Genomic DNA, 21,729 nt, shown 5'->3' with positions numbered 1-21,729 from the left:
GTCCCACCCCAGACCAGGCATCCGGGCACCCAGGCCTTGGGCCCTCCATTCCCATCCCTTTTTGGGAGCCAGGTTCCCCTCACCTGGAAATGAGCCAAGTCACACTAAGGAAATGGAACTTTATTTCCACAAATACAGGGGTAATACCCATTCAAGGGTAGCTAAAAGAAGGGCTGGGGCCTCAAAGAAAGTAGGCTCCCAGGAGGTACCCCAACACTGAACATAGGGACTGGGGGATCCCCAAACCTGAGATGGGCCTTGCAGGCCACAGATATTCCCCAACACTGACACTTCAAGAATGGAACTGTCCCCATAGGGGAGCCTCAGGACCCCACTCTCATGGGTAGTCCTTCCTGGGGGTGGGATGGCTGACAACAGGGGGGAGTTCAGTGGGAACAGAAGCTAACAATGTCCTGAGTGGCCTGGGAGGAGACCGCTGTGGTGGGCAGGCTGGGTTCCCCTCCTGTACAGCCAGAGATGGAGGAGCAGCCACAAGTTAAAAACCTGGTTTCTCACTTCCCAACCTCAGCCTTGAAAGGATGGGAGAATATGGAGCAACCCCCAAATGAAGACATGAGGTGGGGGAGACCAGGATTTGTTATTCACGGAGCAGAGGAGGGGATCCTGGGAGCCCTGATTGGTGGGGGCAGTGTGCAAGAAATGATGTGGTCACTGGTGCAACAGAGCTGGACATCTGCTTTCCAAGGCCACCAATTGGTCTCTGGGCCAGGGAGTTCCTAGGGGATCCCTGGGGATGTCCTCAGGAGAGCCAAGGTTCAATGCAGGTCTCATAAAGGGTGTGGTTGGAGTGCCAGGCCGTGTGGGCAATCCCAGCCATTGGACACCTCACTATGGCCCCCCGGGCCAAGAGAGTCTTCAACCCAAAAGAATCCCGAAGATAAACCTTTGAGGTGGATAAAGGGGCATGGAAGACAGACACAGAGAGAGACAAAGTGAGTTCCTGCTGGTGTCTCAGGCACCCTCCCACCAGGGTGAACCCTTCAGTTCATGAGTCAGTAGCAGGGAGGGCTATAGATTGAGCTGGGACAGGGCATGAAGAAATCCCAGGAACTCACCAGTTGCTCCTCCATCTCCAAGACTGTCTCATTTGCATCATAGAAACCAAAGAAGCTATAAAGAGAAGGGGGTGGGGCATTATCAGGACAGCTGGAGAAAATCAAGGTGGGCTAGGGTCCTTAAGGAACTTACAGCCTGCTGGGGAGACAGGCAGCAGAGAGGACACTCAAAATATTTAACTGGACATCATGTACCCCATGAGGTGACGTAATGAAGATGCAGCATCACTTCGCTGAATTCCCATCAAAAATGTATAACCTGAATCTAATAGTGAGGAAATAGCCAACCAATCCAAATTAAGGGACATTCTACAAAATAGCTGGCCCATACGCTTCAAAATATCAGTCTCGGACAAAAACTGGGGAAGTATTCCAGATTAAAAGAGACTACAAAGACAAGAAAACTAAATGCAACACATGATCCTGGGTTGGATCTTGCACTGGAATATTCTTTTTCTAAAAAGACAATTGGAAAAATTTGAGTAAGGTCTATAGAGCACCATTTCAATGTTAATTTCCTGATTTTGATAACTGTATTGCAGAGATGTGAAAAATGCCCTGTCTATAGGAAATATACACTGACATGCTAAAGTTTTAGGGGTAAAACAACATTATGTCTACAGCCTACTTTCAAATGGTTCACACACACTCGCTGTAGGGAGCAGATGCTAATGTAGACGTGGTAAAATGTTAACACTCGGGAAAACTAGGTGAAGAGTATACGAGATTGCTTTGTACTACTTTGGTAACTTCTTAAGTATGAGATTGTTTCGAAATAAAAAGGTCTTAAAATGTTTTTTAATTAAGAATATATAGCTGGCACAAGCACTGAGTGGACGCTGGTGGTGAATAACTGAACACATGCTAATAAGAGTAAGTCCAATGGGCTACAGGAGCAAAGATGAGAAGCCACTGCCTTAGTTTAGAGCACCAACAAAGGCTTCCCAGCGATGACGCTGGACTAGGGAAGGCTGTGAGGCAAATGGGATGCAAGAGCAAAGGCACAGAGGTGAGGCGCAGCTGGGTCGGCGGGGAGCTGGGTTGGAGGCCTGGAGGCCATGTTGACAAGCTGGGTTTCATAAGGCGTGGGAGGGCAGCAGGGACACAGAGACCTGGACTTGCACTCCAGCTCTGCCACACACTCCCCACTGTGTGCAGCTGAGCATGTTACTTCTCCCCTGTGTCCTATATAAGAAATACCTCCTTTGGAGAGAGGAAGTAAAGCATGTGATTAACAGATAGCCTGACTTCACTTATTCTATGAACTTAAGCAAATCATTTCATCTCTGCACCCAAATTTCCTAAAAGGTTGTTTTGAGGATTAAATGAGCTTTTTATTTTTTAAATCCTCACTCGAGGATACTTTTTCCCATTGCTTTTTAGAGAGAGTGGAAGGAAGAGTCAGAGAGAGAGAGAGAGAGAGGAAACATCAATGTGAGAGAGACACACATCGACTGGTTGCCTCCCGCACAGCCCAAGTACGTCCCTTGGCCAGAATCAAACCGAGACCTTTTAGTCCGCAGTCTGACGCTCTAACCACTAAGTCAAAATGGCCAGGGCTAAATGAGCTTTATCTGAAAAGTACTTAGAACAATGCCTTCTGTCTATGTAACTGTGCTATGTAACTGTGAGCTATGTAACTGTGAGCTATTACCACCTTCATAGGCTTGCTGTAGATCTGAAATGAAATATAAATAAACCCCATCTCCTAAGTATAGGATGTTACTCCTTCACTCAAAACCCTCCAATGCCTTCCCATTTTACTCAGAATGAAGTCAAGGGTGGTGGGTGCCAGGGGCTGGGGGAGGCAGGGCTGGGGAGTTCGTGTTTAATGGGTATGGAGTTTCAGTTTGAGAAGAAAAAAAAAAGCCCTGGAGATGGAATGTGGTAATGGTTACACAGTAATGTGAATGTACTTTAATGCTACTGAACTGTACATTTAAAAATAGCAATTTTGCCCTGGCTGGTGTGGTTCAGTTGGTTGGAGCATTGTCCCATTCACTGAAAAATGGTGGGTTCGATTCCCAGTCAGGGCACATACCCAGATTGCGGGTTCAATCCCTGGTCCGGGTGTGTACGCAAGGCAAAGGATCGATGTTTTTCTCTCTCTCTCTCCTTTTCTCTCTCTAAAAATAAATACATAATACATACATAAAATACGGCAAATTTGCCCAGCCGGTGTGGCTCAGTGACTGAGTGTTGACCCATGAACCTGGAGGTCATGGTTTGACTGCTGGTCAGGGCAAGTGCTGGGTTGCAGGCTCAATCCCCAGTAAGGGGTGTGCAGGAGGCAGCTGATTGATGATTCCCATTGATGTTTCTATCTCTCTCTCTCCCTTTCCCTTCCTCTCTCTGAAATCGATAAAAACATATTTTAAAAAAATTAAAATGGCAAATTTTTTGTTGCGTATATTTTAGAAAAAAGAAGTCAAGGGCCTTACTTTGCCTTACAAAGGCTTGACATAACGGCTCCCTGCTACCTTTCAGCCTCCTCTCCCACTCTCTCCAGCTCCCTGTGCTCATACCTGCCCCAGGGCCCATACAGGTGCTGTCCTTCTCCCTGGCCCTACTTCCCCCACACTGTTGCACAACTCCTTCCCTCATTTCCTTCAGTGTCTGCTCAAAGGGCAACTCTTCCAGGAGGAGTTCCCTGGCCACTATCTAAAACAAGCTCCAGCCCGGCCAGGCGTGGCTCAGCGGTTGAGCATCGACCTAGGATCCAGGAGATTGGGGTTCGATTCCTGATCAGGGCACATGCCCGGTTTTCGGGCTAGGCAGCCGATCAATGACTCTCATCATTGATGTTTCTATCTCTCTCTCCCCCCCTTCCTTCCCTCTCTCTGAAATCAATAAAGATATGTTTAAAAAATAATAATAAAAAAATAAAAACTATTGATTTATGTTCTAAAAAATAAATAAATAAATAAATAAACAGGCTCCAGTCATCCTGAAAGTCCTTCCCCTGCCTTATTTTATTCTTACCTGACATATACATTTACACATATTATCTGTCTCCCCTACTAGAATGTAAGTGACATAACAGCAGGGACTTCTCTTTTATTGACAGCTGCATTCCCCAGGCCCAGAACAGTGCCGGGGCACATAGTGCTCAATGAGTGACTACAGAGGTCAGGTGCCACTCCAGATCACTCATGGAGATCTCAAGCCGAGGCTTGCACATAGTGCCATGGAGACCTGGTTTTTCTAGAGGAATAGGATGGCAGGGGTGAGTCTGAGGCAATCTCAGTAGTCAGGTAAGTAACAGAGGTGATAGGAAATGGACTAAAATGGCATGGAACTATACGCATGTTGTACCAATGTCAAGTTCCTGGTTTTGATATCGTGCTATAGTTACATAAGATGCAACCACTGGGGAAACTGGGTGAAGGATGCACAGGGCCTCTCTAAACCATCTTTGCAATTTCCCATGAATCCATAATTATTTCAAAGTTACAAGTTTTTACAAAACCAGGGGTGGTAGGGATAGAGAGGAAGTAGAACCAGCAGGATGTAGTGACTGGCTAGATACAAGGGGTTAGGGGATGACTACCAGGTTTTGGTCTTGGCTGACAGGATAAATGGAAGGTGGGGGGCATTAATTGAACAGTGGGACCAGTTTTAGGCATGAGATGAAGATTGGTGGGGATTAGGGAGTATCCTTAGCCAATTTTCAGGCCACACAGTCCCTTGTTACCTGGACTGCCAGGGGGTAATAACACCATCATCAGGGCCTCCAATCAGCACCATGCGGCCCACACGAAGGAAGTTTTTCCGCCATGCTGCAGGGTGAGAAGAAGAGAGCCTGAATCAGTCACAGGGGTCAGGCCAGGTAACAGATGGGGTCAGAAAAGCAGAAAATGGGACCCAAGTAGAAGCCTAGGGTCTCACCAGTGGCATTGGGATGGTCTCTCTCCCCATTGATCAGGGCCAGGAAGCTGCTGGCATTGAGGTACAAGTCATCATGGTGGGGGTCTGGGTACAAACAGCATTTAGAAAGATAGTCAGAGAAGCAGGGAGAGGAGGCAAGATTGGAGACTGGAAGACCAATCAGGAGGCTACAGTAATAGACAAGGTAAACAGTAATATAATGTAGCGACAATAATAATTGTGAACATGAGAGCAAACACCTTTATCTAGTACCTACTATGAGCCAGGTACTGTTCAAAGTATATTATATTCATAAATTTATTGAATCCTTACAACCACTCTATAAGGTAAGTACTATATTATTATTTTAAGGATGAGAAAAACTGAGTCCCAGAAAGGTTAAGCAGCATCCAGAGTCACCCAGGAGGGTCAGACTTCAAACCCAAGTAGTCTGGACCCAGTATCCATGGTCTTAAGAAGTACCTTAGGCATTTGCGTTAGGTCTGCTGCTTGTTTCTGTAAATAAAGTCTTATTGGAACAGAGACACATTCATTTACGTGTGGTGTATTGCTGCTTTCACACTAGTAATGCCAGAATCGAGTGGTTGTGACAGAGACTATATGACCTGCAAAACTAAAAATATTTACTATCTGGCCCTTTAAAGGAAAAGTTTGCTGACCTCTGCACCAGACTGTACCTTCTGAGACAACAGGTGATACACATAAAGCATTTTGAACAGTGCCTGTTCACACAGTAGTGCTCAATAAATATAAGTTATCACCATTATTATTGCTGTTGGTTATGGTAGAGGGGAAAGCAGCAGGCCCTACCCTCCAGGGTTCCCCTCCATGGAGGTCCAGTTTAGCACCCCTACTCACCGTGCCAGTAGTTGCATATGGAGAATTCCTGCCCCCAAGGGCTATAGCAGATCCGGTAAAGGTTAGACCTCATGGAGGTAGGGAACAGCCACTTCAAGTAGTCCGTGTCTGGCAAGAGAGCAGTGGTGCCAAGTGGCCCCAAGCCTTGGTGCCCCCAAAACTCAGGGCCCCCTATGAAGCCCAGAGTACCCACTCACCTCCATACTGTCCCATCTGTGGAGAGGACAGAGAGATGAAAGAATCCACATTGTGCTCATCCATCACAGAGAGCAGTGCCCGGCACACCAGGCCCCCTGTAGGCAGACCACCACATTGGGCAGGGATTTAGGGGCAGCCAGGCCAACCGTCTCCCCCCTCTGCCTCTCCCCCACCGCAATGTACATAAAGACTGAGATCCAGAGAACACAGACACACCCTGTGGCAGAAGGTCCCGTATCATATAAGTGACAGAGCCAGGATTAGATTCTGGGTCTTCTGACTCTAACTCGAGGATGCTCTTTACTGCCCCTCTCACTACCTCTTGGGTCCAAGAACCATGGGTAATGGGGAAAGAAGGGGGCAGCCGTGCAGGGAGCATCCCACTCAGGACACACAGAGATGAGGCCCGTGCTCAGGGAAGTCAGAAAAGGAGGGCTCAGGCACCAGGGTCCTGGCTGGAGCAATGTGGCTCAGAAAAGGGGACACTAGGAAGTGCCCCTCAGATAAGGATCAAGCTTCAGATAGTGCTTAGGTTTGGGGGGCACCTACCCTGCGAGTAGCAGATGAGATGCACCCCTTGAGGGGCCTGTGCCATGATGGGGGCGACAGCCTCTCGGAATCCTTGCACCTGTTCCCACAGGGGCCGCAAACTCTCTCTCCCATCGAAGAGGTCGAGCACCGTCACCACAGTCCCGGGGTGTGTCTGTGGGGAGGGGCAATGCTGCGAGTGGGCATGAGCTGCGAGGGCCCTGCGCGCCGCCCCTGGCCGCGCCCACATGCCTACTGTGCGCCGCTAGAACCCGGGCCTCGTCCCCCACCCAGCCCTCCCCGGGGCAGCACCAGCTCCCGAGGCGGGGGCTCTCGGCTCCGCACCCTCCCTCCCGGCCGCAGCGGCGACCCGCCAGACCTCGTTGATGAATTCCAGCAGGTGGCGGAAGCTGTACGAGCTGTCAAAGAGCCCGTGCACCACGATGACCGGCTTGTAGGGCGCGCGCCGGCGCGCGGGGGCCGCGGGCGGCAGCAGCAGCGGCAGGACGGGCAGCAGGAGCAGGACGCGCGCGGCGGGGAGCCGCGGCCCCCGCAGCCCCAGCATGCTCCCGCCTGCCGAGGGGCGACGGGGGCTGTGAGACGAGCCCGCCCTCCCCCGAACGCACCGGGCTACCGGGCCTCCCCGCCGCGCCGCCCCAGGGCCTCGTCACGGAACAGCCAACTCGTAACCTCCTCGGGTCCCCTCCCCGCGCGCCCCCCGCACGCAGGCGCGGCGCGCTCCTGACGCCCCGCCCCCAGCTCGGCGGGGACCGAGGCCCCGGCCTAGGAGCCTCCTAACGCGTCCTCCCCGCTGTGCAGCACCCGGGGTTTTGCGGGACCTCTGAGCAGCAGCAAGGTGCGGGGAGCGCGAACCCCCACCTGGCCGGGCTCCGAGAGCCTCGCTCCGCCCGCCGTTCACTTCTCCCCAGTCTGGAGCCCCGGGGCGCGGGGCGCAGCGCGCGGGGAACGACGGACCGGGCGGCTCGGGGTCGCGCTCAGCCGTCACGTCCGGGGCTTTCCCTGGCAACCGTGCCAGCGTCCCCGGCAACGCAGGCCGGGACCGGAGGGGCGATGGAACTTTCCATCGCGCCCTAGGAGCGGGGGAGGCAATAGGCGGAGCGATCCATTCAGACCGGCGAGGAGAGCGAGCGGCGGCAGAGGCCCCGGGCGCAGAGAAGGCCTCCGCCCGGTGCCCGGCTGCGCGGCGGGACCCCGCGTCTGTTCCCGGGGCGCGCCGGGCCGGACCCCGGGAAGGCAGTCCCCCGCGCTCAGGGGTCGCCCGCTGAGGGCTGGAGCGGGTCGGGGCGAACCCTACCCCACCCCTGCCAGCCCGCCCCAGGTCAGCCTCTTACAACTCTTGATTCTGAAGTGCGTGTAGTGCCCTTGTCCCCAGAGACGCCGAGAGTCCTCCTGGCCCCTCGAGCTACAAGGGCAGCCTGGCCCAGTTTTTCCTGCCCTTCTCGCCTCAGCTCCCCGCGAAGGATCCACCCCCAAGGGGCGGAGGCTCCTGAGGCGGCACTGACACGCTTGCTAGCGTGGTTTCGACCGGACTTTCAGCCACAGCGACCCCGTAATCCCGCCCTTAGCCCGGAGCTCCTGTGGGCGGCTCGCCACCCAGACCCTCCCACTCAGCCCAGACTTCCAAGCCCCGGGCACCCCCACCTCTCCACCTGTGTCCCCTTGAAGAATTTAGTGAAGAAATAAAACGAACTCACTATAGCCAAGCTGCTAAATTACTAAAGTCAAGTAGGTTGAGGTATGAAGAAGTGATTCTATTCTTGTTTTAACTTAAACTCTTGAACATCAATGCCCGCATATACACCAGCCCTCCAGATAACTCTCTGATTACCCCCTGAAGGACTAAGGAAAAACTATTCAGATACCCAGACCACCTGACATCCAGTGGCCAGACCATCGGGGATCTAGAGGATTACCAGTCCAGAGGCTAAGAATGCAGAACCGATTCTTCTGAAGAATGTACTTTTTCCTATAAGAACTCTCGGCTCTTTCTTCTCAGGAACGCTCTGGCTTTTGCCTAATTGTGTTACCGGTTTGCAAATCCTAAGACCCTTGAATAAATCTTTGTCATTTATTTCTATCAGAGCTTCCAGATACTTATTGAGTTCCTTGGACACAAGGAGCCCCAGTTAGAGCTCTTACTTAGCATTTAAAGACGTTTACCTCGCCCAGCCGGAGTGGCTCAGCAGTTGAGCATCCACCTAGGACCCTAGAAGATCGTGATTTGATTCAGGTCAGGGCACATGCCCGGGGTGGCCAATAGATCCCCAGTCGGGGGCATGCAGGAGGCAGCCAATCAGTGACTCTCATCATTGATATTTCTATCTCTCTCTCTCCCTCTCCCTTCCTCTCTCTGAAATCAATATATATATATATTTAAAATAAAATAAAGACGTTTACCTTGAGAAAAGGAATTTTCCAGATTGTCTGAACCCCTCCCTTGCTCACAAGGTCTTTGCCACTCCAAAGTATCTCCTAATCGAACCAAGTTGAGCTCCGAGTTGCGTAGAATAAGGATGAGGTGGTGGTAGAGGGTTAGGGGCTCACACAAACACCACAGAAACCAGAACCAGGCCCCCTGATCTAAGTCTCTGCAGCCAGGGAGTGGCCCAGGGAGGGTCTCGGTACAGCTAGCTCTATAGTCTCTGTTTAGACACAGGAGGGGAAGGACACAGGCTGGGAGAGTGACTGCCTCAGGCGGGGACTGGGAAGTGCTAGTAAAAATGTGCCAGTAATAATGATTCCTTGGCTGTGTCTTTGCAAAAAGCCCAACTCCCGTAAATCTTGGTAGACCGCTTACCTTCCCCATCCCTCCCATCTGTGCACTCCCAAGATACAATAAGCAAATAAAAAGACTGCAGTTACGGGGTGCCTCTGGGCTGACCCAGGAGGTGGCTTTGTCTTGGGGGTTGGGGTGATTTAAGGAATGGATCTAAACACTGACGGGCCCAGGAACTCTAAGAAGCTCAATAAGCAAAGGTGAGGAAGGGGGTCAGGTACATATTCCCAAACCAAGCTGCCAGAAATGAGCAGCCGATTCATCCTCTCCCTCTCCCAAAGCTCTTCAGCTCCTTTCCCTGGAGGAAGAGCATCAGTGCACCCCCTAAGCTTCCTCTCGGTCCTTCCCCTCCCAGACGAGGCTTACCATGAACGCTTATGGTAAGCGAGCCTCCCACTTTACTGCCCCCTTCACCCCAAGCCAGGGTGGCAGGTGAGGCCATAACCCTGGGAACTTTTCAGGCCACCGCAGGTCTCAACTCTGCACACACACCTCTCTCCTGCACAGCTGTCCCTCCTAAAGTGGGGAAACTAGGGTCAAGAATTTGGGAGCAGATCCTGGGGCCTTGCAGGGACTCTGAAGGAAGCTGAAGAAAGGAGACCTAATTGGAGTGAATTAAAGCTGCAGGAACTGGGGTATTGAATCCACAGAGCACCTGCTCGATTTCTCCCACAGTCTAATCTCTACAGCCAGCCTCGGAGGGGCCGACTCTAGAGTGTTCTCTCTCCCTCCTTCCTTTCCTTAGTCCCACCCCCTTCGCCTGGTCTTGCTTGCCTCTCTGTTTCCATGACAACTCCAAGGGAGCCCAAACTGGGGGCTTGAATGCTGGGGTGAGAGGAGGAGAGACGAGTGGGGGTACGTCTGAAGCGCTCCCCCACCCCGCCTCGGTCCCTTTAAGCCCCCCCTCCCCGCCTTGCCTCGGCAGCACCCCCTCCGCCGCTGTGCTCTCCATCCCTCGCGCTGCTGCCGGCTGCGCAATCCCTGCACCCAGCTCCAGCTCCAGCGGGGGACGCGACTCGGCTGCAGAGACCCTGCCCGGCGAGACTGAAAGCATGTCCTCGGAAAAGTCAGGTAAAAATCCACAACGAAACCTCCCACCCCGACTGTCTCCTGACGCCCCCTCGGCTCCAACTCCCTCCCTCGCCTCTCCCCAGCGGGCGGCTCGGCTCCCCTCCGCTCCGCTCCCGCTCCCGGCCACCCCTCAGCCCCTCGGCTCGCGGCACCCCTTCCTCTCCGGCCTCCGCCCCGCCGCCCCCCGCGGGCGCAGGGGTGAGGCGGGGGGGCGCAGCAGCGGCTGAGCTCGGCCGGGCTGCGGGCGGCATCCTGGGGAGCGGCAGAGGGACAGATGGCCAGCCGGCCTGGAGACATCCGGGGGGCAGCGGCGGAGCCACTATCAGATGGGGGGCCAGGGGAGTAAAACGCAGCAGACCCCCTCTATCAGCCCTAAAAGGAGCGCGGGGACTCCAGGGAAGGGCCCCGCCACTGAAGGGACGGCGGGGGGACCGCGCCGCCACAGGCGCTTATACAACTGTTGAGCCGAGCACGTAGAGCCGCGCGTGTCCCCGGGGCGCACACGCGGGGCCGGCGAGCCCGGGGCCCGAAGGCGTCCGCCAAGGACGGGAGCGGGCCCGCGAGGGCGCCGCCTGCGCCCCGCTGTGAAGAGCCCGGAGGAGCGCAGGAGAGTTGTGACCTCAAAACTAGACTGAAAGACAGAGCGCGGGGGGGGCCTGGTGGCCTAGATAGAACCCCTCTCCTGCCCCCAGCTTGGAGGTGGCTCCTCACGCGTCTCCTCTGTCTCTCCCACCCCCTCCGTCCCGGACCCGTGCGCCCCGCCCTCCTCACCTCCGCCCGCCGCCCCGCGCCCTCGGCCCCGCTCGCCGCCGCAGGCCTCGCGGACTCGGTCCCCCACACCTCTCCGCCGCCCTACAACGCCCCGCAGCCGCCCGCCGAACCCCCCGCCCCGCCCCCACAGGCGGCGCCCCCCTCGCACCACCACCACCACCACCACTACCACCAGTCGGGCACCGCCACCCTCCCGCGCTTAGGGGCGGGCGGCCTGGCTGCCGCCGCGGCCTCGGCTCCGCGCGGCCCCGCGGCCTCGGCCACCCTGCCGCGGCCCCCGCACCACGCCCCGCCCGGCCCCGCCTCCGGCGCGCCCCCGCCCGGCTGCGCCACCCTGCCCCGCATGCCGCCCGACCCCTACCTGCAGGAGACTCGCTTCGACGGCCCGCCGCCCCCGCCGCCCGCCGCCGCCGCCCCGCCGCCGCCGGCGCCCCCCCACGCCGCCCAGGCGCCCGGCTTCGTGGTGCCCACGCACGGCGGGGCGGTCGGCACGCTGCCGCTGGGGGGCTACGTGGCCCCCGGCTACCCGCTGCAGCTGCAGCCCTGCACCGCCTACGTGCCGGTCTACCCGGTGGGCACGGTGAGTACGCGGCCGACGGCCCGGGGGGCGCGGAGGGGGCCGGGGCGGGGCGCTCGGGCGGGCGGGCGAGAGGAGCGGGCCCGGACCGGGCGGCCGGGGGCGAGGCCCGGAGAGGGCCTGGGGAGGGCCCGCGGAGGGGGCCTGGCAGTCAGTGGAGGTCGGGGATCCGGGCCCGGGAGGAGGAACGGAACACGCGAGGGGGGAAAGCCCGGGCTGCCCGCGAGGAGAAGCGGGGTCCGAGCGAGGCGGGGGCGGCGCCGCTGGGGCCATACCTCGGGGGGCGGAGTGCGGAAGCCCCGAGGACACAGGGTTGATGTGGAACTTATGGGTGTCCCGGAGGGTAGGGGGTGATCGTGTTCCTTGAGGGGCAACGCGCAAGAATTGTGCCTTTAAAACGGCTCTTCCAAACGCGGAACGTTGTGGGGCTCAGAGGTCCGAGGGACGTCGCCTCCCCCAACCGCACCTTCCCTCCACAGCCCTACGCAGGCGCGACCCCGGGGGGCACAGGGGTGACCCCCACGCTCCCCCCGCCGCCCCAGGGCCCAGGGCTGGCCCTGCTGGAGCCGAGGCGCCCGCCGCACGACTACATGCCCATCGCAGTGCTGACCACCATCTGCTGCTTCTGGCCCACAGGCATCATCGCCATCTTCAAGGCAGTGCAGGTGGGGGGCGTTGGGGAGGTCTCCTTATTCCCGGGGGAGTGCTGGGGCTCTGGGGAGCCTCGGGGGGGGGGGCTGAGGCGCGCGGGCGAGGGGCCGTCCCCTGACCCGCGCCCCCCGCGCCCCGCAGGTGCGCACGGCCTTGGCCCGCGGCGACATGGTGTCGGCCGAGATCGCGTCACGCGAGGCCCGGAACTTCTCCTTCATCTCCCTGGCCGTGGGCATCGCAGCCATGGTGCTCTGCACCATCCTCACCGTGGTCATCATCATCGCCGCGCAGCACCACGACAACTACTGGGATCCCTGAGGACGCCCCGCCCGCCAGCGCCCTGCGCCCCGCGACCTCCCAGGCGGTTCTGCCGCCGCGCCGCGGGTCCGACGGGCGCCCCGCACGCTCACCCTGGGGCTACGGGACTTGGACTCCTGCTCCCCTCGGCCCCCACAGAACCTCTGGCGTTCGGGCGCGCTCCGAACCCAGTTCCTCAGGAACCCCGCCCAAGCCCACCCCCCAGGACGCCGCGCCCCTGGAGCCCAGCCAGAGGCCCGGCCGCAGTCGCTCCAGACCCCCAGCCCCTCGGGACGCGGCGCCCGCGGAGCGGCTGCCCGGCTGTGGGTTCCGCGGCCGGGTGCCCGGCCCCAAGCCCCGCCCCCTGCGCAGGCCCCGCCCCGCCCCGGGCAAGACCCCGCCTCCTCGAGCCCGCGGGGAGATTCCGCCCGGGGATTGGCTGCGTGGCGCCAGGCCCCGCCCCTGAGCCCCGCGCCGGGGTGGCCTGGGCCCCGCGCGGGCCCTGGGGTTTGCTCGCGCAGTTCCTCGTCTCCTACGCCAGGGCCTGCGCCGATTTTCTTGCTAACCCCGAACCTCTGTTTTTGTTTCGTTTCGTTTTGTTTCTCGGAATGAGATTGGGGAGGTCCCCGGGCCGGACCCTCCGCCCCGGGACGGCTGCTGCCGGTCCTGTAAATAGCCCCGTGGGCGCCCCCGTCGTCGCCCCCGACCGCGGGCAGCCGGGCGGGAGGGCGCCCAGGGCACGGCCGGCCCACGGCCGGGGAGCCGGCGTCCCCGCTGCCCGGGCAGCCCCACCGTGTTCTGATCTGTGGGTGAGTGTGTGTGAATTTCTGAAAGACAATATTAAAGACTCTAAGTGGACTTACTACCCGCAGTTCCGAAGACTGCAGCAGCCTGGCAAAGACCCTGCTCTCTTGGCTCCCCCTTTCGTCTCTCATTTCCCCTTGGAGTGTGGTCAGGAAAGGAGGCGGACATTTCAGGCCCCCAGAGAGACGCAGAAATGCAGGGGGAAGGGTCCCCGGGATCCTACCGGGAAGGTGCCGGGGCGCAGTCTCCGGGAGCGTTCCTTCCCCGGCACGCCTTTTCCACTCCCTGCCACACTGCGCTTGCGGCTTCGGAAAGGGAGAGGTACAGGGGGCCCGCGGTGTCTGCGCCCCGGACTCCAGGAAGTCAGGAGGAAAGGAGAGCGCAGACCCTTCTGAAGAAGTTGGTCAGAGATAGGGTGGCAGGGGCAGGGAAAAGATGCCAGCCGCCCACAGCTGTCGCTGCCTGCGGGTTGGAGGCTGGCAGACAACTTGAATTAGAGCCCTAAGTGGTGTGTTGTACCAGCACAGGGAAGGCAGAGGGAACAGGGAGCGGTGGAAGCCTGTCTCAGTCTGTTCCAGCTGCTATACCAAAAATATCCTTGACTGGGTGGCTTATAGACAACAGAAATTTATTTCTCAGCGTTCTGGAGGCTGGCAGTCAGATCAGGCGAGGGCCCTCCTCCGGCTTCTCATTGTATGCCCCGCCGTGGAAGGGTCGAGGAAGCTCTGTGGGGTCTCTTTCATCGGCGCACAGATCCCATCATGAGGGTCCCACTCCGGGACCTAATCAACTCCCAAAGCACCACTTCCTAAAACCATCTCTGCACAGTCGGAATTTAACATATGCATTTTGGAGGGGAGCATTCAGACTATAGCAGAGCCCCAGGTAGGAGGTCAATGGCCTCTCAAACCCAGTTGGGGCTTGTCCTTTGCTCTCCTGAGGTCAGCCAGGGGGCCTCTTGGGAAGGGGGGATGGGCACAAGCAGTGGACTTGGCATCTTCCGTTGGACACCTGCAGGGATGGTCCTATCCTGACTCCACGCATTCCTACAGCATGCAGACACCACCACGCAGGATGCTAGTGAGACATCATCTGAGACAGCAGACGAGAACACCGACCTCACAGAGTTAATCAAAAGGAAAGCCATGCCCCAGATAGGAGACATGGGAGGATGGGATGGGGTGTGGAAGTCATGGGTTCCCCTTTAGACATTTCTGGTTGGATGTGCCTTCCTCACCAAACTTCTTTTTAATATATTTTTTAATTGATTTTTTTAGAGAGAGAAGAAAGAAGAGGGAGAGAGAGGGAGAGAAATATTGATATTAGAGAAAAATATGGATTGGTTGCCTCCCACACAGGAACCTGCAACCTGGTTATGTGCCCTGACCAGAAACCTAACCGGTGACCTTTGGGTGCAAGGGAGGATGCTCAGCCAACATAGCCACACCGGCCAGTGCCTCATCAAGCTTCTCAAAAAAAGAGTTCACATTTGCAACCTCCACTTCCTCACCACCTACTCACTTTCCCCCTTAAAAAGGGAATATTGTTGTCACAGATGTGTTTGTCTTTCACACTCACTGTTTCTTACCCCTTTAAAATCTGCTTCCACTCCCTACTATACTGAAGCTGCTCTCTCAGTTAGTACCCAGTGACCAAAGTACCAGGAGCCAAAATCAGTGGCATTTTCCGGAACCCTCCCATGTTTGTTCCTTGACCCTGGATTCCTCGCTCACCCAGGCAGGGTTCAGAGGCAGGTAATCTCTTTGCCCTTGACCTCGAGCACACCTCCAATCATCTTCTTCCCTCCTGTGCTTCCTCCTCCCTTCTCCTAAGTGCCTACTCTAGATTTTTTTCCTTCTTTGAGAACTTCCCTTGAAAATCTCATCCACTCCAAACTCAGAAATCATTTCTTTTTTTCCTTCAAATTATAAGAGAAAGTTTATTTAGAAAGTCACAGAGGTGGAAGAAGTGAGTCATAGAAGAAATGGGCTCAGGAAAAAAGTTACAGAGGCAAAAGAAGGGGCTTGGAGTTTGGGAGAGGAAAAGGTAAAGTGCCTGGGGGCAAGAAGAAGGGGAAGGGAAAGGCATGGGTGTGCTTTCCAGAGGGAGAGCAGCTCAGGCGTCATTTTTATTTATTTGCTTGTTTGTTTGTTTGTTTAAATATCTTTATTGATTTCAGAGAGAGGAAGAGAGAGGGAGAGAGAGAAAGAAAAACATCAGTGATGAGGGAGTCATTGATCCGCAGCCTCCCACATGCCCCCCTACTGGGGATCCAGCCCAAAACCCGGGCATGTGCCCTGACTGGGAATCGAACCCAGATCTCCTGGATCCTAGGTCAACGCTCAATGGCTGAGCCTGGGCCAGACATCATTTTTAATGCTTCTCTGCTATAAACTGAATGTTTGTGTTCTCCCAAATTAATATGGTGAAACTTTATCCCCAGTGTGATGGTGGGACCTTTGGGGGTACTTAGGTCATGAGGATGGACTATCATGAATAGGACTAGTGCCCTGATACGAGGAACTACAGAGAGCTCCTGTGTCCCTTCCCCCAAGTGAGGACAAAGTTAGAAGACAGCCCTGTACAAACCAGAAGTGGCTGTCAGCAGACACTGGATCTGGTGTTACCTTGATCTTAGACGTCCCAGCCTCCAGAACTGTGAGAAATAAATGTCTGTTGTTTATAAGCCACCCAGTTTATGGCCTTTTATTACAGCAGTCCAAGTTGACTAAGACATTATCCAACCTATATATTTATATGCAAACATTCTTCCAGGACCTGTGGAACACATCCACATGGACCATGCTGCTGGCCCTCTAAACTCAGCATGTTCCAAACCAAACTGAGGAAATGCCACTGAAAACCTGTTTCCCTGCCTCTATTAATGGCACTATTTTCCCAGCACCCTTATCTAAAAACTTGATGCTGTTAGCTGACAGCCCCCTGAGTTGGAGGGGAAGGGCTATCTCCTTCTTGGCTCTTGTTAATCTCATAAGAAAGATTTCAGATGAGTGACAGATAGCAGTGTTGTAGCAAAGCAAGCAAATTTATTAAGGAAGCAAAGCAACTGAATTTATTAAAAATACACTTGGCTCCCAGATGGGCGTGGCTCAGCAGCTGAGCATTGACCTAGGATCCAGGAGATCTGGGTTCAATTACTGGTCAGGGCACATGCCCGGGTGTGGGCTCGATCCCCAGTCGGGGGCATGCAGAAGGCAGCCGATCAGTGACTCTCTCATCATTGATGTTTCTGTCTCTCTCTCTCCCTCTCCTTTCCTCTCTCTGAAATCAATAAAGATATATTTTTTTTTAAAATACACTTGGCATATAGCACAAGTGGGCACCTATCTAGTCTCAGCATCCCGCCTGGTGGAGGTTTAGGAATTTTATACTTTGTCTACAGATTTCAAGGTTCCTCTGCCACATAGCTTAGGCAACAAAATAGATTTCAAGGTCTCCCCCCACCTTTTTTTTAATTTTCTCTTTTTGGCACCCCAGATGGGACACAAACCCACAGTCCCTGGCTTAGAGAGCAAGGTCTCCCTTTTACTTTGTTGTGGCTTTATCCAGAATTTATGAGAACATCTGGCAATTTTATCTGGGCAGTCCCAAGACTGCTAACTTCCTTGTTCAGTGGGTGAGATAAAACTCCCCCTTCTTTTCCCCTCCTCCCTTTACTTCATTCTCTGGTGGGGAGGAGGGTATAAACCATTTGCTCTCAAGTATCCCTGGTTGGGGAAGATAAGGTCTTATGACTCACAAGCTGGCTGCAGGCTGCTCAAACTGCTTGGCCTTGTTTAATTTTCTTGTCTTGGTATCCCCCTTCCACTTGCCAGGAATTTTCCTAGCTTCTTACTATCCTGCCAAATTTCCCACTCAGAGACTTTCATCCCTAAAGTCTTTTAGGGGTGATGAGGAAGGGTGGTCTTTTTTCTGTAATTGCTTTGTGCTGACAATGGTCGTCAATAGTCCCTGCCTATGTCAGGTAAGGAAGTTTCTCTCTGATCTAAGGGAGACAAGGGAATGGGATTTGAGACTGGAAGAAAGAGGCCATTGGCTGATTCTTTTAAAGCAGGGATAGGCTGGAATCCCTCAAGTGTCATCATCCTGACATAAAATTGCTGTTTTCTGGAAGTGACAAAAGTGACAAGAAGGTTAGTGGAGTGGAGAACAATTATATTAAAGCCCAGTCATCACATTACTTATCTCTAATAGGTTTTTCTTTCTTGAAGAGGAGCTTGAGGTCCTCGATGGGTTCACAAGAGTTGGTTGAGGTTCCTGTGGGGATTCACAGGAAATATGTTAAATTTGAGATAAATGAACCCCACTGGGTTCATTTACTATAGTTGGGGTGCCTACTAAGACTTGATATGGCCCTTTCTTCTGGGTTATAGCTGGGACACGGGACAGTGGTTCCTCCTCCCTTCCTCTGGTCCCCTGGTTTAACTTGCTTGTGTTGGTAGTCTTAATTGGGGGCCGGTAGAATTTTGTTTCCATATTCCTGTAATGCTTTCTGTACCTGTCCTAGATTAATGGTGTAAGATAATAGAATATACGTAATTCCTTTATAACTTTTCTAGTCCCTTTTAGTTTGTTTTTTCTTAACTTATTCAGAAATAACTAACTTTAGAACAATCTACTTTCAATCCTATATCACCAAAACCATATAGTTTCCCCCCCAATTTAACTAGAATTCTTAATACTTAGAAACCTTCTTAGTGACAACTAAAAGTAATATAATTTTCAGAAATAGTTTTCTTTCATTGGCAAATATATGCATATTTTAAGAGGTGTAACAGCCCTGGCCAATGTGGCTCAGTGGTTAGAGTGTCAGCCCATGCACTGAGGGGTCACGAGTTTGATTTCCAGTCAAGGGCACATACCTGGGTTGTAGGTTCAATCCCTGGCCTTGGTCCTGGTGCATGCGGGAGGCAACCAGTCGATGTATCCCTCTCACATTGATATTTCTCTCTCACCCTCCCTCTATCCCTTCCACCCTCTCTAAAAAGCAACGGAAAAAATATCCACGGGTGAGGATTACCAAAAAGGGGGTGGGGCAGCCCAGCCAGCATGGCTCAGTGGTTGAGCTTCGGCCCACGGACAAGTAGGCCATTGTTTGACTCCCAGTCAGGGCACATGCCCAGGTTGCAGGCTTGATCCCCAGTGGGGAGTGTGTAGGAGGCAGCCGGTCAATGACTCCCTATCATCATTGGTGTTTCTATTTCTCTCTCCCTCTCCCTTCCTCTCTCTGAAATCAATAAAAGCATATATATTTTTTAAAAGGCATAACAGATAATACAAATCATTTCTTTAGTGTGCTTGTAGAGCAGGCAGGGGAAATATCTGGCTTGGGTATTCCAGTAGCTTCAGTTTAAAAGTACCATTTTTCCCCTTGCCATTGCGGTGGGGCAGTTGCCCCTGCTGCTTCCACAGCCTGCACAGGGTTCAGGGTGATATTAATTTCCCCACTGTTCCCAGGACCGGACCAGCTCCTGAACCTCCAGGAGGAGGAGTTAGAGTGTTTAAAAAGACTCACTTTTACAAATTTTCCTTCAATTATCTTAGCCTTGTTTACATTTTTAATTACCCAGAAGCCTAGACTAGGCAAGATGTTCCTCCCTAATAAGGGAATGGGGTACCCCAGATCTACAAGAAAGCCATAATTCAAAGTGAGATTCCTGAGGCTGCAACCGAGGGTTTGAGTGACATGGTAGCATTGAGGATGCTTATTCACCCCAGAGATCAAACAGGCTTTGGAAGAAAGAGGCCCTGGTGAGTGAGTCAGAGCAGAGTAAGCAGCCCGAGTGTCTAATAAAAATGTAATGTGCTTGCCCTAGCCAGTTTGGTTCAGGGGTAAGTGTGTCAGTCCAAGGACTGAAGGGTCCCAGGTTCAATTCCGGCTAAGGGCACATAACCTCAGTTGTGGGCCCAATCCCTAGCCCTGGTGAGGGGTGTGTGGGAGGCAATCAATTGATGTGTCTCTCTCACATTGATGCTCCCTCTCTCTCTCTCTCTCTCTCTCACTCTCTCTCTCTCTCTCTCTCTCTCTCTCTCCCCCTTCTACTCTCTCTGAAAAGCAATGGAAAAAATATCCTTGAGTGAGGATTTAAAAAAATAAATAAATAAATGAAGCAAGAATAATACAAAGAGGCCCACTCCCAGACACATCATAATTAAAATGCCAAGAATTCAAGACGAAGAGTATTAAAGGAAGCTAGAGAAAAGCAATCTGTTACCTACAAAGGAGCTCCCATAAGGCTGTCAGCTGACTTCTCATCAGAAACTCTACAGGCCAGAAGGGAATGGCATGAAGTATTCAAGGTAATGAAAAGCAAGGATCTCAAACCAAGAAAACTCTATCCAGCAAGGCTATCATTCAAAATAGGTAGTGGAATAAAGAGCTTCCCAGACCAAAAAAGGCTAAAGGAGTTTATCACTACCAAACCAGCGTTGCAGGAAATGTTAAGGGAACTGCTGTAATAATAACCAAAAATAGAGAGAGAAATAGGCATAAAGAATTAAAATGGCAACAGATAAGTATCTATCAATAATAATCTTAAATGTAAATGAATTAAATGTTCCAATAAAAAGACATAGGGTGGCTGAATGGATAAGAAAACATGACTCATATACATGCTGTTTACAAGAGAACTACCTCAGAACAAAAGACTCACACAGGATGAGAGTAAAGGGATGGAAAAAATTTTTCCATGCAAATGGAAATGAAAAAAAAAAGCCGGGGTAGCAATATTTATATCAGACAAATTAGACTTCAAAATAAAGACCATAATAAGAGACAAGAAAGGTCACTACATAATACTAAAGGGATCAATCCAACAAGAGAATATAACCCTGATAAACATATATGCACCCAATGTAGGAGCACCTAAATTTATAAAAAACTTCTAGAGGACTTTAAGGGAGAGATTGACAGCAAGGCAGTCATACTAGGGGAATTTAACACCACACTGATTTCACTGGATAGGTCTTCCAGACAAAAAATCAACAAGGAAACAGTGACCCTAAATGACACACTAGATCAGATGAATTTAATTGACATTTACAGAACATTCCATCCCAAAGCTGCAGAATATACATTCTTCTCAAGGGCACATCAGTAGATGAATGGATTTAAAAAAGCTGTGGTACGTTTACACCATGGAATACTATGCAGCTGTAAAAAAGGAGGATCACTTATCCTTTGGGACAGCATGGAGGGAACTGGAGAGTATTATGCTTAGCAAAATAAGGCAGTCAGAGAAAGACAAGTACCACATGATCTCACTCATATGGGGAATGTAGTAAACAAAATAAACTGATGAACGAAACAGATCCAGAGACAGAGAAGCATGGAACAGACTGAGGGATCTCAGAGGGAAGGTGGGGGTGGGGTAGTGGGTGGGGAGAGACTAATCAAAGAACTTATATGTCTGTAAGCATAGCCCATGGACACAGACAGTGTTATAGGGAAGGCCTGGGAGTGGAGTGGAGGGGATCAATGGGGGGGGGGGGAAGGAGACATCTGTAATACTTTCAACAATAAATACAAATTTTTTAAAAAATGTAATGGGCTTACTTACCACGTCAAGGGTCACCCTTGGCTCTGTCCCTTCAGTGATGATGTTTTTACTGTGAGCCAACTGGGGCATAGGGCCCCTTCTGCTCAAAGCCATTGTGTAGGTAGGTTCTGGTCCAGGGACCCTCTGGCCCCCAGGAGAGCCCCTCTTCCAGTGGCCAAACTTTCGGCAGAGGGTTTTGAGGATGCCCCTTCCCAGGGCATTCCCTTTTCCAGTGTTCTTCTTGTCCATAGGAATAGAGTTGCCCCTTTGATGTCCATTGTAGTCCAGGAGCTAGGTGACCCTGAGGTGATCTAAGGCTTAAAACTGTGGCTAATGCCCTGGCTGATTTGGTTCAGTGGTTTGAATGTCGGCCCGCAGACTGAAGGGTCCCAGGTTCGATTCTGGCCAGGGCCACGTGCCTCGGTTGTGGGCTTGGTCCTTGGCCCCGGTCGGGGCACGTGTGAGAGGCAACCAGTCAATGTGTCTCTATAACATCGATGTTTCTCTCTCTCTCTCTCCTCCCCTTCCACTCTCTGAAAAGCAATGGAAAAAATATCTTCAGGTGAGGATTAAAAAAACCAACAATTCCCTGAAGCCCCCCGCCCGCCGCAGCCCCCCCTTCCGCAGCCCCCCCCTTCTCTGGTTAGGGAGGAG

The 21,729-nt window shown here is 53.3% G+C and overlaps 2 protein-coding genes across 8 annotated transcripts; one reads left to right on the top strand and one right to left on the bottom strand.

Moving 5' to 3' along the window:
- Positions 1-107: 107 nt before the first annotated feature.
- PPT2 (palmitoyl-protein thioesterase 2) lies at positions 108-8,126 on the bottom strand. 7 transcript variants are annotated; one of them, XM_081140124.1, is made up of 10 exons: positions 7,901-8,025; positions 7,428-7,639; positions 6,928-7,121; positions 6,570-6,723; positions 6,020-6,115; positions 5,823-5,930; positions 4,965-5,048; positions 4,771-4,855; positions 1,077-1,131; positions 108-904 (listed from the first exon to the last, which is right to left on the bottom strand). In XM_081140124.1, the coding sequence occupies exons 3-10, from the start codon at positions 7,111-7,113 to the stop codon at positions 761-763; spliced, it is 912 nt and encodes a 303-aa protein (XP_080996250.1). In that variant the 5' UTR covers positions 7,114-7,121; positions 7,428-7,639; positions 7,901-8,025; the 3' UTR covers positions 108-760. The 7 variants fall into 7 exon arrangements, with proteins under 7 accessions (XP_080996250.1, XP_080996249.1, XP_080996255.1 ...); XM_081140123.1 differs by having other exon boundaries at positions 7,428-8,126; XM_081140129.1 differs by lacking the exon at positions 7,428-7,639 and having other exon boundaries at positions 7,901-8,034.
- Positions 8,127-10,343: 2,217 nt separating this feature from the next.
- PRRT1 (proline rich transmembrane protein 1) lies at positions 10,344-12,733 on the top strand (the record flags this gene model as incomplete). Its single annotated transcript, XM_081140118.1, has 4 exons — positions 10,344-10,416; positions 11,232-11,767; positions 12,244-12,429; positions 12,557-12,733. The coding sequence occupies exons 1-4, from the start codon at positions 10,398-10,400 to the stop codon at positions 12,731-12,733; spliced, it is 918 nt and encodes a 305-aa protein (XP_080996244.1). The 5' UTR covers positions 10,344-10,397.
- Positions 12,734-21,729: the final 8,996 nt, after the last annotated feature.

The sequence above is a fragment of the Miniopterus schreibersii genome, assembly GCF_964146895.1.
Source record: "Miniopterus schreibersii genome assembly, chromosome: 6".
In the NCBI taxonomy this organism is placed as follows: domain Eukaryota; kingdom Metazoa; phylum Chordata; class Mammalia; order Chiroptera; family Miniopteridae; genus Miniopterus; species Miniopterus schreibersii.
Note: the sequence above shows the minus strand (reverse complement) of the source record. Positions and strands in the feature narration are given on the sequence as shown.

Coding starts and splice junctions, on each gene's coding strand:
- PPT2 (XM_081140123.1), bottom strand. CDS start 7,113: ATGCTGGGGCTGCGGGGGCCGCGGCTCCCCGCCGCGCGCGTCCTGCTC. Junction 6,724..6,927: donor TGCTGGAATTCATCAACGAG/GTCTGGCGGGTC, acceptor CCCTCCCCACAG/ACACACCCCGGGACTGTGGT. Junction 6,116..6,569: donor TCTCATCTGCTACTCGCAGG/GTAGGTGCCCCC, acceptor GTCTGCCTACAG/GGGGCCTGGTGTGCCGGGCA.